We start from the raw sequence: 16732 nt of genomic DNA on the forward strand, positions 1-16732 counted from the left end.
TTGTTTATTCCGCTGCTGAAAATTCCATTTGTCCTAGGTCTTAAGGTGAAATTAAAATTCCACTTAGGGACTAAGTGTGTCGACATGGGATTTTGGCCTTCATTAAAAAGACTTTTGTTGTTTGCTTTATTTTCTGCCATTCTGGGCTCTTCTATTTGCAAAGCTGATCCGCGGGGATTTCGAGGGACAAGTGAAGCGGTGATAGGCCGGCGTGCTGGGGTTGACGGCCCCCGAGTTGTCACGGATGCTCCTTGCATCTCTAACCGGGTCGGAGCCTTCCCCGCAGGGCTCAGTCGGAGGGTCCAAGCTGCTTCTCAAATATCTGGCACGTGCGAGGAAAGAAAATACTTTTCTCCAGAAGACACACTTTTCCATTTATTCAAATTACAGTTGCACCTAGGTATCTTTTTTTTTTCCATCATCACCTGAGGGTGTGTTTATTGATTGTAGAGAGAGAAGAAGGGACAGAGAGAGAAACATCGATGTGAGAGACAAGCATCGATTGGTTGCCTCCCGTATGAGCACCGACTGGGGATCGAACCCTCGGCCTAAGCCTGTGCCCCGACCAGGGATCGAACCCACCCCGTTTTGGTGTACGGGATGATGCCCCGACCAATGGAGCCACCTGACCAGGGTCCATCTAGGCTAGGTATCTTTATAATCTGTTCTGATATCCGAGAGATGGATTCACAAAAGTGTGCATTCAGAGATTTCTCCCTAAGCACCATTACCAGAAAGGGTTTGTCCTTTGTTAAATCATACACTTATATCAATGACCAGGTTTAAATGTAATCTATTGGCAGCCACTGTCCTTTCTTCTCAGCAACTATCATGAGAGAAAAACCTTGAGGAAGAGCATGACCTTTGAATATGCATTTATTCATTCAGCAGATACTTACTGAGTGACCACTGTGTGCCGGCTGTGAGCCAGGAGCTGGCCCTCATGCTGTTTAGGGTGTGGTGTCAGAGGCAGATAAAATCCAATAATCACACAAAGAAATGCCTGACCTGGTGCAGAGTAAAGGCTCCAGGGTCCACCTACCTGGGTTTAAAGCCTGGCTCTGCCACCTCTGTGACCTTGGGCACTTCTTAATCTCACTGGATCTCCGATTCCTTCCCTGTGAGGACTACCCACTTCCAAAGGTAGCTGTGAGGGTATAATGAGTTAATGCATGTAAAGTACTCACACAAGTAAGAGCTACTTACTGCATTATAATTAGACATATAATAATAATTAGATGTAATTAGCTAATAGGCATAATGATAAATAGGCATAATTAGACATATAATCATGTCGTCGTTGTTAGTGATCTTAACCTCGACAAGAGGTACGGTGTGCGACAGCGCACGTGGTCTCCCCGGGAGCGGGCCCCGGGGAAGGCGTCCCTGGGGGAGTGAGCCGGGAGCTGGGCTGAAGGGAGAGGGGCCAGGGAGGGAGGGAGGGAAGGAGGACGGGGCTGGAGAGAGAGCAGAAGACCGGGCAGCTGGGCAGGGTGCGGAGGAGGGAGGGGCCAGGAGTAGGTGGTCACAGGGAAAAAGGAGGCCAGTGGGGTCGGAGCAGAGGAAACTCCAAAGGGCTGAGGGACAGCAGGGGCAGGAGACCGGCATGTAAAGATCAGGTTTTCCACAATTACAGGTCCCTCCTTATGTCCAAACTTGTATAGAACCCTTGTTCAGTGATCTATTTCTAGGGGAAGCCCTTTCTTAATGGCTTCGGCTTAGCCATGTGAAATTGCCGTCTTTATAATAAGTTCATTACTAGCTGAATATGGTCCGCTTCACGTGGTCGGCGTCCGTTTCACATGTCGTCCTTCCAAGGACAGTGGGCCGCCTCTCGTCTGAACTCAGAAGACCGCTCTGGTCAGGCACAGGCTGTGTGAGCAGAGCGGACCGTGGCCCTTGCAGGGCTTGGGGGACAGGTGAAATTCAAGGGCCGGTGAAGTTTTAGAGACACGAGTGGGGTGACCCCACTGACACAGGCAGTGACTTGGGGAGATCATGGTTGACGGTCACCCCTTACCCGATGGCTCTGAGAAGCAGGGGGCCCCCATGGATGGGCTGGCTTACAAAAGCTGTGAACTGAGGTGCATTGTCATAGCTGAAGAGGTTCGAACCTGGTTCTGGTGGCCACTTGTTACCATGGCTACCTACACTCCATCTCCGAAGTTGGTGAGAGCTGTTTTTATGTTTGTGGTTCGACCTAAGGCAGGCCTGTAAGAATCCCCCCAACTCCTGAGAGCAAGTGGTGGAGCTGTGGCCCACCGGCCATGATTTTCCGGAATCCGTTTGAAAACAAAGTGCCTGCGTGTGCACCCCACACCCCGTCCCATTCTGACGGGGGGACACAGTCCACTGGCAGTCCCAGTGCTTGCTTGCGGTTTTTGGGCTCGGCGCTCCGAACTGATGAGACACAAGGCCATTCCCCGCATCCTGAGATGTTTCGTCTCTTCCCTCCGTGCACTTCTGTGCCTGTCCCTCTCTTCTGTCCCACGAGACCCCTCCCTTGGGGCGTTGTCCCCTTACAGCCGCCATCCTCCCATGCTGTACGTGAGCTGCACGTCCCCTGCCTTTCCCGCTCACACGCCGGGGCTGTAAACCCGCTTCTCGCTCGGGATCTAACCCCGACTTTTCACCGTTTTGTGGCCCTTCCAGCACGAAACGCATGGATAACTCCAACACGAGACTGGTGGTCCAAATTGAAAAGGATCCAGGTAAGAAGTTGTCTTTCTTCTCTTTTATGAAAACTATTTATTTTGTTACATAGAGACCCCAAAGAGGGATTAAGTTACTGTGGAGACAACACAGGTCTTGGTAAACACGCTCACTGTAGTAAAGACAGCGGCGTAGGTGGACTCGGCAAGCTTGTCAGCATGGTGTAGGATGAACTCGTCTGTTATTTAGAATTGGTTCCGGCATCGAGCAACGAGGAGAGGGACTCATGGTGGACTCGGGCTACAGTGTGGTGATTGCGGGGGTGGGGGCTAGGTGCAGGTGGAAGAGGGCATCAGGGGGTTAAATATCAATGGAAAAAATACAGTAAAAATAAATTTAGAAAATAGGCACACACACACAAACACACGAAAAGAATTGATTCAGTACCGAATGCCTCTGTTCATGAAGCTGTGTTCATTTTTGTGTGCCAGACATCGAATGCAGACCATAAACCTTGGTCTTTTAGTAAAATTTCTTCAGAAAAACGTCCATAGCGTAGGGTGTTGGCTTGTCAGCCGTTCCACGGTCCAAGTGTAGGATCCAGAAGTGTTCAGAAATTCCCTTCAATTACGCGATGGAAGCATTTACCTGCTAGAGAATTATTTTACTTTTTTCATTCTATGATCTATCTCATTTTTCATCATTCTACCTCTTTTTTCCCCTCATGTCAGAATGCAAATTTTAACTCCTCTATTTTTATCCACCCCACTCTCCCCGGCGGCAGGAATCGCGTTTAGGAAGAATTGTATCGTGCTCATTAACCGTATCTGACTTGCATGTACATGATTAATTTGAAGTCATCAGTTGAAATTGGAAAATACCTGGAGAGACAGATTTATTTTTTTTGTTGAACTTTATGTCAGTAGAACATAAAGGGGGACGCTACAGATGTCTCTCAAGTGTAGCCCTGGGACTCACGACATTGCAGGGCACTGACATTAGACACGTGGGCAGTGTCAGAAGTGCACTGCGCCTTTAATTATTCATAATTTTGTCTTGTTTTAATCTAATTATGCAGATGTGCGGTCAATGTGTTCTGAGAAGATCTCCACTCGTGTTGGATTAAATTGTTTTGTTTTATTTAAATATCAAACCGTTTAAACAATTAAGCAAAAGTTAATTTTCTCATTCAGGCCCTTTCTTTAAAACTGCCGGAGACTGAAAGTAATCTCTAATTAGCATCTCAGAATGCGTGCTTAATTATCACAGAAAATGAATAGAACGGAGGTCAGGCAGGCTTCATCTGCATAGAAAATGAAGCACAGTGATTCTTCATTAGACTGCGTGACTTGCCGCAGCCTGTAGAACGGTTTATTTCTTTCTATTAATCATAATTAGGTTATAAATACACTAATTTCAATTCAGCTTTTGATTGTCACAAATGCCTAGCAACGATACTCCTAGTTTGATAGCGTTGCCTCCGAGTCTGGTGGAGGTGGGTCGGGGCGCCTTCTGAAGGAGCCCCTGGGGCCGGTCCTCACCTTTCCGACCCTTCGTCACCTTTCGGTCCCCGAGTCTCGCAGGAGAACTCGGTTCAGACCCGCAGTCTGTCTCGGGTCTCCCTGAACCTGAGTCCCACTTCGACAGATGGCCTGCACCGGAGCCTGGGGCTGCCTCTCCTGAGCCACATTACACTTCTCTGACTTCCCGTCAGAATGTACTCCCCAAAGAAAAGATTCTCCTTAAACAAAAGACCTGAATGCAAACTTTTCTCCCAGCTCCTCCCGCGCTTCCTCCACCCACAGGACCCAAACCAGGGGGACTTCCTAGTTTATCGTCTTCTCAGAAAAGTCCCAACCCTTCATCAGGAGACGCTGAAGGAGCAAAAGGGGCCCGGGCCCAGAAGGGAGATAAAGGGAATGCACCATGAACCCCAGATTGCACAGCCCCCAAACGCACACACCCCGGATCGCCACGGCAAAGCAGGGCATTCTCTCATTCCATCTTCTTTGCTGTATCTGCCCTTCAGTCTTCCCTGGGTATCACCACCCACCCAATCCGAGTAGCTAAAATTAAACAGGCAAGGCGGCCGAATGGCCCGGGCTCTCGGTCACTGCAGTGGGGGTAGCTTGGGACAGAAATGGTACAGCCACGTCAGAGATCCACAGTCCCACTCCTAAGGATTGGCTCAAGAGAATGGAAAATGGTCATGACCCACAAAGTTCTGATCATGAGCATTTTTAGTGGGTGTACTCATAATCACCCGAACCGGGAACGGACCAGATGTGCTTAAACTGATGAGCGGAGAAACCCTCCGTGGCACCTGCCAAGGACCAGTGCTCGGTGTGAGACGCAGCAAACCGCTGCTGTCTTCCACAGCCTGGGGGAGCCGCAACTGTGTTTGCTGGGGGGCGCTTACCTGACTAATGTACTTGTTAACACTCACAGGATCATACACTGCAAAGGGCGGATTTTCCTCTGCATGAATTATTTCTCAGTAAATCTCAGTGTTAGATACATAGATAATTTTAAAACAATGAATGACACCTATATATAATATAGTTTATGTCTACATTTATAATATATAATATACATTTGCATGTGATATATAATACTAGCAATACTTATTCATATGGTAGCAGATAGAGCTATTTACTGTCTATAAATTATACCTCAATGAGTCTGGTTACAAAGAGAAAAAACCTGGAATTACTTGATAGGCGCGTTCTTAGGAACAGAATTTCTCTTAAGGAAACCATACAATCTGTAGTGTTATCTATTACTCAACAGATAGTTAGTTAGTCCCTACTGCGTGTTAGGTCCCTGCCAGTAGTGGGCTATATTATAAAAATAAGCAAGCTAGACATAGATTTGTCTTTCTTCACTTTATGGTGCATTGGATAAATCGGCTGTTAATCAAATAACCATAAAACCATACACACGCACAAAACAAGTGCCAAATTCCAGCTATGGCGAGTGCCCCAAAGCAGAGGAGCACGGTGCCGAGAGGCAGTAGCAGGGATCTGGCCCGGCCGAGTGGCCAGAAGGCTCCCTGACACGGGGATGGAGCTGCGGTCTAGAATAACTGGTAGCATTAACAGCAGAGAGGGAGGTAAGGGTGAGCCAGGCAGAAAGACCAGCATCTGCAGAGGCTCGGGGATGGTGGGCACACGAGTCACTCACGGGAAAGAAGTTCCGTGCTGCTGAGCACGGAGGGTGAGGATGGCATTCGTGTGGGGTGAGGATGGGGGCTGGAGGGCCAGGCCGATGGCCTAGTGCCCCCTGTGTGGCCATGTGTCTGGGGTTTGCTCAGGACCATTCTGGATTATTCCTGTGAATGATGCATTACATGGAACCCTATTGCAGGTGATGGGAAGAAATCTCATCTCTACATTAGGAGCAGTGAGAAGCCACCAAGAACTTTAAGTCACGGGGCTGGGAAGTCCTGGGCAGCACACGCACGGGTTCAGTTTGAAAAGCTGATCCTGCCTGTGGCGTAGAGAAGGGAATAGATGAGGTCCCTGTGAAGATTCCCAGGCTCTCCATCTGACTGCTGTGCCTGTCCACTTGAGACGTGATGTAGCTCGGAATAAGGCAGTGGTAATGGAAATGGAGGAAGGTAAAAAGATGCAAAAAATATTAGAAGAAAATAAAACAGAGGCCCAGGTGTGAAGGAGTGGGAACGGAGGTCCCTGGGCTATAGCTGACCGCTTGTCGGTGCGGTTTGCCGAGACGGGGAGCAGAAGGGGCCCCCACGTGGACGTGTGGGAGGCGAGGAGCGTTGGGGACCTACGGGGGAAGGTAAGCAGACTCGTACGTACACAGGTCAGACGAGCGGTGTCGGCTGAGACAGAATTTGTGAGCGTTCTGCATTTAAACGGAGCATTCAGTCCGTCTGTGGAGCTGAGGCCACCTAGAAAATGGATACAGAGAAAAGTGGGAGGGTCTCACAGAGTCCGCTAAAACCCGACCAAGGACCTGAGAAGTCTGGCCCAGCCCTGGCCAAGTGTCAGTTCCGTCTCCCCTGAGCACTTGTCGTTGCGTCTGCAGGGAACGATGACAACAACCTCAACTCCATCTTCTACGAGCACCTGACCAGGTCCCTGCAGGAGTCCCTCTGCGGAGACCTGGTGCTCGGCCGCTGGGGGAACTACAGCTCGGGGGACTGCTTCATCCTGGCCTCGGACTACCTCAACGCGTTCGTGCACCTGATTGAAATCGGAAACGGGCTCGTCACCTTTCAGCTGCGAGGGCTGGAATTCCGAGGTAAGAGTCTTCTCCTTGCAGAAGGGGCGGGGAGCCAGTCGCTTGAGCTAACTATCACGCGAAAGCTTCCATAGGCAGTCACCCCTGGAGAGGGAAGGCGCCATGCCTGTCTAGTAGAATGAGACTCAGGGGGCGTCCCCCACCTGCTTTCATCCCGTATTTTGATATAAATGCTCCCCGGAGGGGTAATTCGGTGAAATGTGTGGTCTGGTGTAAACCTGCAGAGTACAAGTCAGAATTTCAGTTGAATTCTTCTGGGAGACACCCGAAGCAGCGGAAGCTCGGGGGACACACGTGGACTGCATGTGGCATCGGCCGCACCTGAAGTCTCAGAGCCTGGTTCTGTGGGTCGCAGGTGTCGTGGTCAGGGCGGGCAGGTCATTCCGCACCCAGAGCCTTTCCTGCATCTGTAAAGTGATGATGATGATGAGGAGGAGGAGGAGGAGGAGACTGGCTACCCCGTGACGTTGTGTGGCTTAAATGAGACAGCGCAAATGCAGGTTCTGCACAAATGTTCGCCGCTCTGCGGTTGCTGTGTCCACGGGAATCTCGAAAAGCCTGGCCCCAGTTTTTCCTTCCCATTGAGCACTGGAGCCCGCAGGGGTTCACATCACAGCTGCACTCACGCCCCTCTCCCGGGCCCTGTGGTTAGTCCTGCATTCACTGCGTGTTTTCCCCACACCTGCTCTGTGCCCGGCAGTGCTAAAGCTGGACACGCAATGGGCACGTGGCCTGGAGGAGTCTCGCCCTGATGGTGGTGACCTTCAGAAGGAGGAGTGCAAAGAACCAATAAACACAGGCAAACTGGTGACGGGGTGGGAAGTGCTGTGGAGGAAGAAGATAAGGTCCCGAGATCCAGATGACTGCAGAGGGTCGGGGAATGTGAGCGGCTCCATTCAATGCGCTGGCTGAGGACAGCATCCAGTGAGGACCGGATGGAGGCCAGGGACCCGCAGTGCTGAATGGGCAGGATGGGAGCCCTGTGGACGACCTCGCACCCAGGGCCTATGTGACTGGAACACAAGACAGGCGGGAGGCGGGGTCCCACAGGCGGGAGGCGGGGTGAGGGGGGCTGCATGCTGTCCTCTCTGCATAATGGACAGCCACGGCCGGTGGTGGGGTTCTGGAGAGCGGATTGACTGACCTGGTTTGCACGTTGAGATTGTTCTGGTAGCCGCGTGGAGAACGTTCTCGAAGGGGACTAGAGCAGGAACGGGAAACCATTTAGTCCTGCGGTCAGACCAGCAGAGGGGTGGTGGAGACGGAAGAGCAGGGAGGTGGGGGGCGGGGGAGCAGGCCGGGGTGCTGGGGGCAGGGAGGTGAGGCTCAGCCAGAACCCTGGTTTCCAGGTGGGTGCCTCGGTGGGTGGAGGCGCATTTCCTCAAGCTGGGAGTTTTGCATGTTGGGGGTATGATCAAGAGCTCTATTTTGGATGCTTGCCCTTCAAATGCCCTTGACTCATCCAAGTGAACATATCGTGTAGCTAAGTGGACAGATGTGTCCTATATCCCCCTGAGGAGACATTCAGTCAGCATCATCATGTGCCCGGGGCTGGGCACTTGGAATATAGAGGTGAAGGCCCCACTGGAGGAGCCTGGAGACTCGCCAGGGAGACAGGTGTAATGAGCAATTAGAGATGAGTGTCAGGGGCCACGCCGTGCATGGGGTGCCATGGGGAGCAGGAGTGAGGACCTCCCAGTGAAGGGGAGAGGGGGGCTTGGTATGCTGGCGAGTGGTGGGGTCTGAAGGGCAGGGAAGAGGGAATCCCAGGCAGCTGATGCACAGTAACAGGAGCGTGGGTACCAGTGGCACAGATGCAGGTGAGAGGCAGGTGTCAGCGACAAGACGTGAGCGTTGGGGGGATGAATAGAGTGGGAAATTCCGTTGGATGCCATGAAGAGCTCGTTCGATGGTGGCAATCGTGAACTCAAAGGAAGGTCTGTAAATATGGCTCCTGTGTTTCTCCAAGTCACGTTCCGCTCCACAGGTGTAGGTACAAAGGGGCAAAGTTGGAGTTAACCAGGGCTGAGGTTTAGCTAAACGGGCGTCGTGAGGACAAGGACAGGAGGACCGGCAGCCTGTGCAAGGGGATGATGATTCCGATGCTAACGCCTGGTCACGGAACAGAAGCTGGGAAAGGACGGGGGTGAGGGAGAGAGGGAGGTGAAAACAGGGCCTGGCGACAGGACTTCCTGGGTCCAGGGAGGGGACAGGCTTCTTGGAGGGGCGGTGCCCGGGGACAGGAGCTGGGAGGACAGACGGTGGTGGCTGGGAAGCACTGTTCTCACACTGGCACGTGTAGAGGGGAAGCAGCTTCGGTGATGAGTGTCTAGGGTTGGGACCCCAGAAGGCCAGGTGTCGGAGGGGTGGAGGGGGGCCAACATTGGAAGGACCGTCTGTGGCCACTGGAATCCTGAGAGTTGGTGGAAGGAGGTGTCTTCGGGCGGGGTGGGGGGTGAGCCAGAGCGCAGGCCTCACGAAAGGGCCGCAAGGAGAGGACTGCGCAGGTGGAGTGAGGACATGGAGAAACAAGAGGACGTCGTCCATCTGGTGACCACCCCGGGGTCAGTGGAGCGTGTGACAACAGTGAGGGGGGCCAGTGAAAGGATTTCAGGAGTCTGCGGCCTGGGGATGGGGGCGGGGCAGTGGTGAAGGCGGGGTCAGAGATGTGATTGACACAGCAGCCCGGAAGTTAGGCCACAGGGAGCCTGGCTTCCGTGGCCCACGGCCTGACCTGCAGCAGCGAGTTCTCCCACGGGTGATGAGGCGGACCCTGTCGTCTGAAGATGGGTCACAGGCGTGGAGCTGGGTCACACACAGGAAGCCAGTCACAGGCGTGGGAAGTGGGAAGCTGCTGCCGTGAACCTTAGCTGTGCGCGCACATGTGCGGGCCGCTGGCATTATCCCCCAGCAGAGGACAGCCACCTTTTCACCACAGTGAGGCGTGTTTTTAAGGAATTGTCTCAGGGGACGCGCTAGGAAATGTGAAGGAGACGTTCGATAAAGTGGGTTTTTGGAAAACTCGAGAAAAACAGTATCAGGAGTGCATGGTGTGCTGTGTGGACGTTTACCTTTTCCGTTATTTGAGTGACGACAGCTTTCTCTGTTATATACTCATTGCTCAGTATTTTCCTTGCAACGAATGACATTCCATGTGTGTATATTTTGCACATGCCCATGTGATCAAAGAGTTCCAGTGTTTGCTCATATATTAGTCCAGACAAGGGAACACAACAGACATCAGTCACTTTGTCCATTTATGTAAAACAAAGCAGCGACGGAAACGGCTTGTTTCGGGTGTTTATATCAGTAGATCACGAATCCACGTGATCAGGACACTGTCCACAGTGCCGGGCCTGTGGCCACCCGTGTGGGCGGTCCTATGTGTTTCTTGATAACAAAATAAGAAGTGATAATGGGGAAACCGAGGCCAGTGTGTTTTCTGAATTCCTGCAGTTTGCACACTCGGTTCTTTATTCCTGCCAGCTGTTAAAACATCAGCGAGCCCAGGCTCTGTTGGACGGTGAGACCCCGAAGGACGAGGACACCTCGTCTTGCTCCTGTCGCTCCCCAGCGCAGTGCCTGCCCCACGGGAGGGCGCCCTGCAAATAGTGGCTGACAAGGAGGAAGAGACAGTTCAAGGTTCCTGAGCACGAGCTGCGTGCCAGGGGCCGTGCTAAGCTCTTCATCTGTATTCTCAGAATATTCCTTAGAATAATGCTATAAAGTGAACAGGGGTCGCTGTCCCTATTTTAAACGTAGGGATGAGTGAGGGTCAGTAAGTGGCCCAGGCCTTGCAGCCACCAGCGGCGGAGGAGGGATAAACAGCTAGAAGTGGCCGACTCCCACGTCCTTGACCTTGGCAGTGGACCCCACAGCCAGGGAGGGGAGAGGAAGGAGAGGTGAGGGAGGAAGAACAAATAAGAAAACAATGAGGAACCATGATTTCAAAATCTGTTTGGTTGTTGAAACTGAAAAACAAGAGTTTCACCTGAGTGTGTGCTAGGTGTTACCATGGCAACGCCACTTGCAGCATCTCAGTTTCTTGACTGACCCACCTTAGGGGTCGGGAACCCTCTGGCTGTCCTGCCGAGGAACCGTGATCTGGAAAATATCAAAAATAGGATTTAGGTTCCTGTCTGTGTGAAATGCTATTGACCGTCTCATAGTTTGACTAACACGCCGTAATCACCGGCCTATGGAGACGTTTTAAAAATATCTGTGTAACCTCTTCTTACCTGAAGTTAATCCAACCCAAACTTTACCGTGACTGACAAGTCCATGCAGAGCCACCGGCCTCCCATGAATCTCGGAGCTCTCGAGATCTCTCGCCTCGCCGCGGCAGCGTTTGGGGCATCGGCATGTCCTTGGTTCTTTTTTTTTTTTTTTTTTAAGATTTTATTTATTTATTTTTTAGAGAGGGAAGGGAGGGAGATAGAGAGAGAGAGAGAAACATCAATGTGCGGTTACTGGGGGTCGTGGCCTGCAACCCAGGCATGTGCCCTGACTGGGAATCAAACCTGCGACATTTGGGTTCCCAGCCGGCGCTCAATCCACTGAGCTACGCCAGCCAGGGCCAAGTCCTCGGTTATTATGTCCACGCAGCTTGAGTCATCAACCTGTTAAGGCCGTTTGTTGCAGACCTGATCCAGAAAAGAATAGGTTCTCCATTCAGAATTCCTCAGCACGTGGTTTTCTGTATCCCAAATGCCTGGACGTGCCGATGGGAGAGGCGGAGCCTGGCGGGGTCGCAGCCCCAGGAAGCAAAGGGGCTTCCCTGCGGAGCGTCGGGTCTGCGTGTTTTAGCTTCCAGCCCGCAAAGAGAGGTCTGTGGGGAAGGAGGACGACACGACTTCGCATGAAACACGAGCAGAAAGCACCTGGCTTCCGAGTCAAGTTGTGCACATTGGTTTTCTTGGCTGTAAGTGGGGCAGGATTGGAGGGAAGAAACCACACTATTCACAGAGAGAATTATTACATATTTCAATGGCTCTTACACTCATGCTTCAAACCTGCCCGATGTACTTACCACGTGTGCCAGGTGATCTGGTTCATTCGACTTTCAAAAAAGCAAATTCTGGAAACGCGTCATTTGTCAAGCCTCCTTAGACAAGTGTAATAAAGAAAAAGTACTGATTTTACATGCAAAGGCCAGACCTTTCTGTTGGACAAGCTGCTTTTGAGACTCTGTCCTTACTTATTTAATCCTTGAATAATTTCTTTTTTCATTTACACTTGGCACACAATATTATATTAGTGTCGGGTGCCCGACGTAGTGATTGGACTGTTGTGTGACTTAGGAGGTGAGCGCCCCGGTAAGTCCAGTGCCCACCGGACACCACACGTGGCCGGGCGTCCTGACTGAAAGAGGGAGCTCACACTCGCAGAGCCAGGCTCCCTGGTGCAACAGAGGAGATGCCATCTGAGAAAGCTCTCTTTAAGTTGACCATTCACTGCACCACAAATATGTGTGATGATTCGAGATAAAATCTCCCTGCGAAAACCGGTGCTGTTCCATTGAAAGGCGTTATATCTCGTTTTACATCTAACTGGCCAAACGGGTCATAGGGCAAATTTGACTCATTTGGGCGGGTCTTGAATGAAGCGCATCGAGGCCCCTTGGAGTATAAAATTGTTATAATAACAAATTTCTGCTGTGCCCACAGAATGAAACATGATATAAATCGCTCTGCCGTGCTTTGTCTTCTCCCACTGCTCCCCCGGCCAGCTCACTTCGGGGTCTCGGGTGACATTTCAGAGACGCACGAGGTCCGGGCGTCGGAACGAGGGGAGAGAGTGTGTGGTGAAACAGTACAAGTTACACTCACCCGGGGCTCCGCAGACCCGTCCCGCCCCTGGTTTTCACTCTGCTCCGTGACCTCCGTCGTGCCCCTGGACTCTTGTTCCCCCGCTCTGTGGTCGGGCTCATTGAGGGGGAGGATTGTCACATTCGGAAATAGGGTGTCTAACGGGACGGCTTCATGGTGACAGTGGCCCCAGTGGCTCCTCCCGCTGTGGGGAAACGACTGTCAGAGACCGTCCCCAGGTGGACAGCCTCACCCTTCTTCTCTGTCCCTGGTGGCCTCAGGGCAGCCGGGCTCTCTGGAGTCTTTCTAATGGCAGGGGAAGCGCCGTTCCTCCGAATCAGCACTTAGGGGCGAGAGCCTGTAGGGGGCCTGGAGACAGCCCACTCCGATGAGCGTAGAAATCGTGTTTACCCTCCCCTAGAGCAGCGACCCTCAGCCTTTCCCATCTCACGGCACATGTACAGAATGACTCAACTTCTGCAGCACACCAAAAAGTGCCTTTCTTGCCGATCTGACAAAAAGAAATAGGTGTAATTCTGATGCATTCACACGGGATGACTATTGCCGTGTTGGCCGTTGATGCTTTCTTAGCTGACCATCTGAGGAACCGGAGGTCAGTGCCCTGACTAATTAGTCAGGCATTCCGTGTTTCAAACATTCTCCAGGCACACCGCTGTGCCTGGCGCAGCACGCTGTTGGAAATCGCTGCCCCAGAGGTTCATGGATAAGGAATTGTGGTGTTGAACATCAGACTAAAAATTTTCAAGTACATGATTTTAGCATTACTTGAAATTGGGGTAGAAAAATAATGTCTTAAAGACATGGAAATCTCATTCTGAATTGTATTTCTGCTTGGACAGGTCTTAAAGCACATGGAGGCTCTCTGAAATACAGACTTGTTACAATAGTTATGTCTTCTCAAAAATGGAATCTGGTGAGGTCTGACAGGTACAGGGTCCCCTGCCATGGCAGGGAGCCAGGGACAGGTGACCTGCCTGTTCCTTTAAGCTCCTGCTGTAGAATTCTCTCCCAGAGGAGGAGTGGGGGGCGGGGGGCAGGGACTGAGAAAGGTGTCTCCATGACATTGATGCTGCAGGACACGTTTTGGGAGGAAAAAAAAAAATCCCACCGTGACCTTCCTGAAGATGACAGTCATTCAGAAAACTGGAAAGCCTTCTCCAACATTATTTCATTCGGTCACAAAACAGCCCTTGACACGAGCAGCTGGCAGGAGGCGACGGCCACGTGGATTTCCAGCCCAGAGTACGTGATGTGCACGCCCTCACTGCACGTGTAGCCCATGTTAGTGGGGAATGAGGGGCGGCATCTCCCACACGAGCTCGCTGGGGCCGAGCCCTGCCTCACGCATCTGTCCGGTGTTTCCAACGCGTGACACGCAGTCCAAGCTGCATGACATCCAGACGTCCGTGGGCGCGAGCTGCTCTGAGCTCAGCCATGACCAGCCGTGTTATCGGATCAATCACCTCCTCCTTTGGGGGCCCCCAGTCCAGGAATGATCTCTTAACTGTGACTTCAGAGGAGAGCACATTTATGTATTATTCCAAGGTGCACCCCAAAGAGTGTCCGTAAGTCCCACCTGCAGCTTGGAAAGCACCAGCTGAGCCATCTCTGTGCCCAGCGGCAGCCCGTGTGTAGCAGGACTGACGGCATGTCGAGGGAGCCCAAGCTTCTGTCCGTCCGTCCGTCCTAGCTGCCTCATCGCTCAGCCAATATAAAGCACCAGCCCTGTGCCTGGCACGCCAGGGTGATGAAAGGTCCACCCAAACAAATCTGGCAAAGTGATTGTAAGACATCATTAGTGTGTGACACCAAACGCAATGGTGTTGATGACACTGGGGGTTTTCTGGGGACGCCAGCTCATCATTCTTGGGGATCACTGAGCATGGTTCCTCAAGGCACTCATGCCACATAAGGAGGGGAACTGGAGAGCCGGGGCCAGTCTGTAAAACAGGTCGTGCGTTGGGCTGCTGTGTGCACCTCAAGGCCAGGAAGCAGTGAAGCCGGTGGCCTCTTCTGTCAGTGCAGCCTCCTGCTGCAGGGACCCTTCGAGGCCCCTATCACACAAGGGTCCCTTGTCTCCATCATTTCCTCTGACCTTTTTGTGGGTGGCTTGTACCCTGCTTCCTTTTCACCTGAAGTGGGACTGCGGATGGCTCATGTCCACCCCTGGCCTCCTCTTTTCATTGCCCACCTGTTACCTAGGGAACGAAGCTCAAGTGTGTCCATAGGAGTCAAGTCTCCAGGCTGGCCAGCCTGCCCTGCATCCCATGTGCTCCCCCTTCAGCGATCCTGTTCCCTGGCCCAGGCTTCCCAGCCAAGAAGCGCCTGGCCCACCAGGTTGTTGGGGGTGGGCGGGGGAGGGTTGTACTTGGCGTTCATTTCGGCGGTCAGACCTTCTGTTCCGATAACTGTTCCTTTTGCGTCCCAACTTTCCCACGACAGAGTCCCTTCCGCCCCCAGCCTGGCAGCAGGCGTGGCTGCACTGACCGGGGAGCAGCACGGACGTTCCCTGCTGCTCAGTGCACTGCAGCGTCAGAGCCAGAGGGATGGGCTGGCCCGGACTGAGGGCTTTCTGAAAGATACGAGGTCCTCCCTGTCTTCACGGGTCTCTCAGGTGTGCCCTTGGGCGACCTCTGGACAGACACGTTCCTAAGACTGAATAGTTTCCGCTGTAGAAATGCTTTCTCCTTTTTGCACGTTGATGGTATCAGAATGGCTCGGTGAACCTTTCGTACAGTGTCATGAAGAATGGTGTTCACCATATCACACGGAGTTCTCTTTACGAGGGTCCTGGGGATGTCCTCTCCAGTGTCTTTACCACAAATAACTGTGCTCCCTCCAGACCACTATTTTGTTTTCGTCAGAAAAAACTATTCAAGTTTTCCTTCTACGTTGGCTACTTGTAAGCCCGAGTGATGTAGGGCATCGTAGGACAGTTAACTGTTTCTTTATCAGTGTAGGTAGCTGTGCACTCATAAAGGAGAGGAGCAAAGGAAATCAGACGTTATTCAGAATCAACTAGGGGGCAGGAGCCTGCTTGCTTCACCAGGAAATTACAGCTTCACACACTGCCCAGGGCCCCGCCGTCCTCTCCCCGCAGATCACAGGGGAGAAAGATGGAACAGTAAAGGGGAGGTGAGCTCATGCATGGTGGGAGCCAAGATGGCAGCCATAGAGGCCTGTCGGTATAGCCCGGAAAGAGGATCAGATTGGATAAGAGACACAACCCCAAAAGACATGGGGAACGGATGGGTTAGCAGGTGAACCCGTCAGAAGCCTGAAGGCCTGGGAAGTTGATTGGTTATTTTGAAAAGCACCTGGTTCTTCCCAAGCCCAAGATAATACGGTCCCAGCTGACAAAGTCCCTCTTTCCATCTCTCGCCCCGTGACACGCTCGCCCCGTTTGTTGGCGTGTCCTCTTTCCGTAGCAGCCGCCTGGGCCCGGGGCAGGCTGCAGGGCTCCCGTGCGGGCCTGGACACAGCGCCAGTGCAAGTGCTGCTGGGAACACAGACTAAGCTGACAACGAGATGGGAAAAAGGCCGGGCTGGACCAGCCTCAGCATGGCATGCAACCTCTGGACTTGGGCCCTATTCTGGGCCAGGCCTGGTGAAGGCAAGATTGGGCTTTTCCCACGACGGGGTGGGTGGAAATGAGACGTTGGAAACCCAGTGGCACCCCTTTGATGTTGTCCCCAGCACACAATAAGTCCTGCCGTGCCCGTCTCCCATCGGCGGGTCTCCTGGAACCCTCTCCCCGAGACACCTCGAGAACCCCAGTCCCACCGGCAACATCTCAACATTATTCCAGCTTCCTCATATCTTTCTTGTCCCCATTTTCACTTAAATGTTACCATTTGCTTTCCTACAGCATGCACCTTCATAGAAGGACTTCTTTCCTTTTAGGCATTAAGTGGGAATAAATGCTCCAGGCCGACCTGTCTCTGGTCCATAGGGCAGACACCACTCCAGGCGTGGGGCCCAGTGCT

General features: G+C 52.4%; 1 protein-coding gene across 1 annotated transcript in view; it reads left to right on the forward strand.

Annotated features, from left to right (window-relative positions):
* Positions 1-16732, forward strand: part of PCNX2 (pecanex 2) — a 204245-nt gene that overhangs the window by 158641 nt on the left and 28872 nt on the right. Inside the window, exons 24-25 of the mRNA XM_028531220.2 lie at positions 2653-2711; positions 6703-6918. Of these exons, the coding sequence (XP_028387021.1) occupies positions 2653-2711; positions 6703-6918 (275 nt within the window). The remainder of the gene's footprint in view (positions 1-2652; positions 2712-6702; positions 6919-16732) is intronic.

This window comes from Phyllostomus discolor, chromosome 15 (genome assembly GCF_004126475.2).
Source record: "Phyllostomus discolor isolate MPI-MPIP mPhyDis1 chromosome 15, mPhyDis1.pri.v3, whole genome shotgun sequence".
NCBI lineage: Eukaryota > Metazoa > Chordata > Mammalia > Chiroptera > Phyllostomidae > Phyllostomus > Phyllostomus discolor.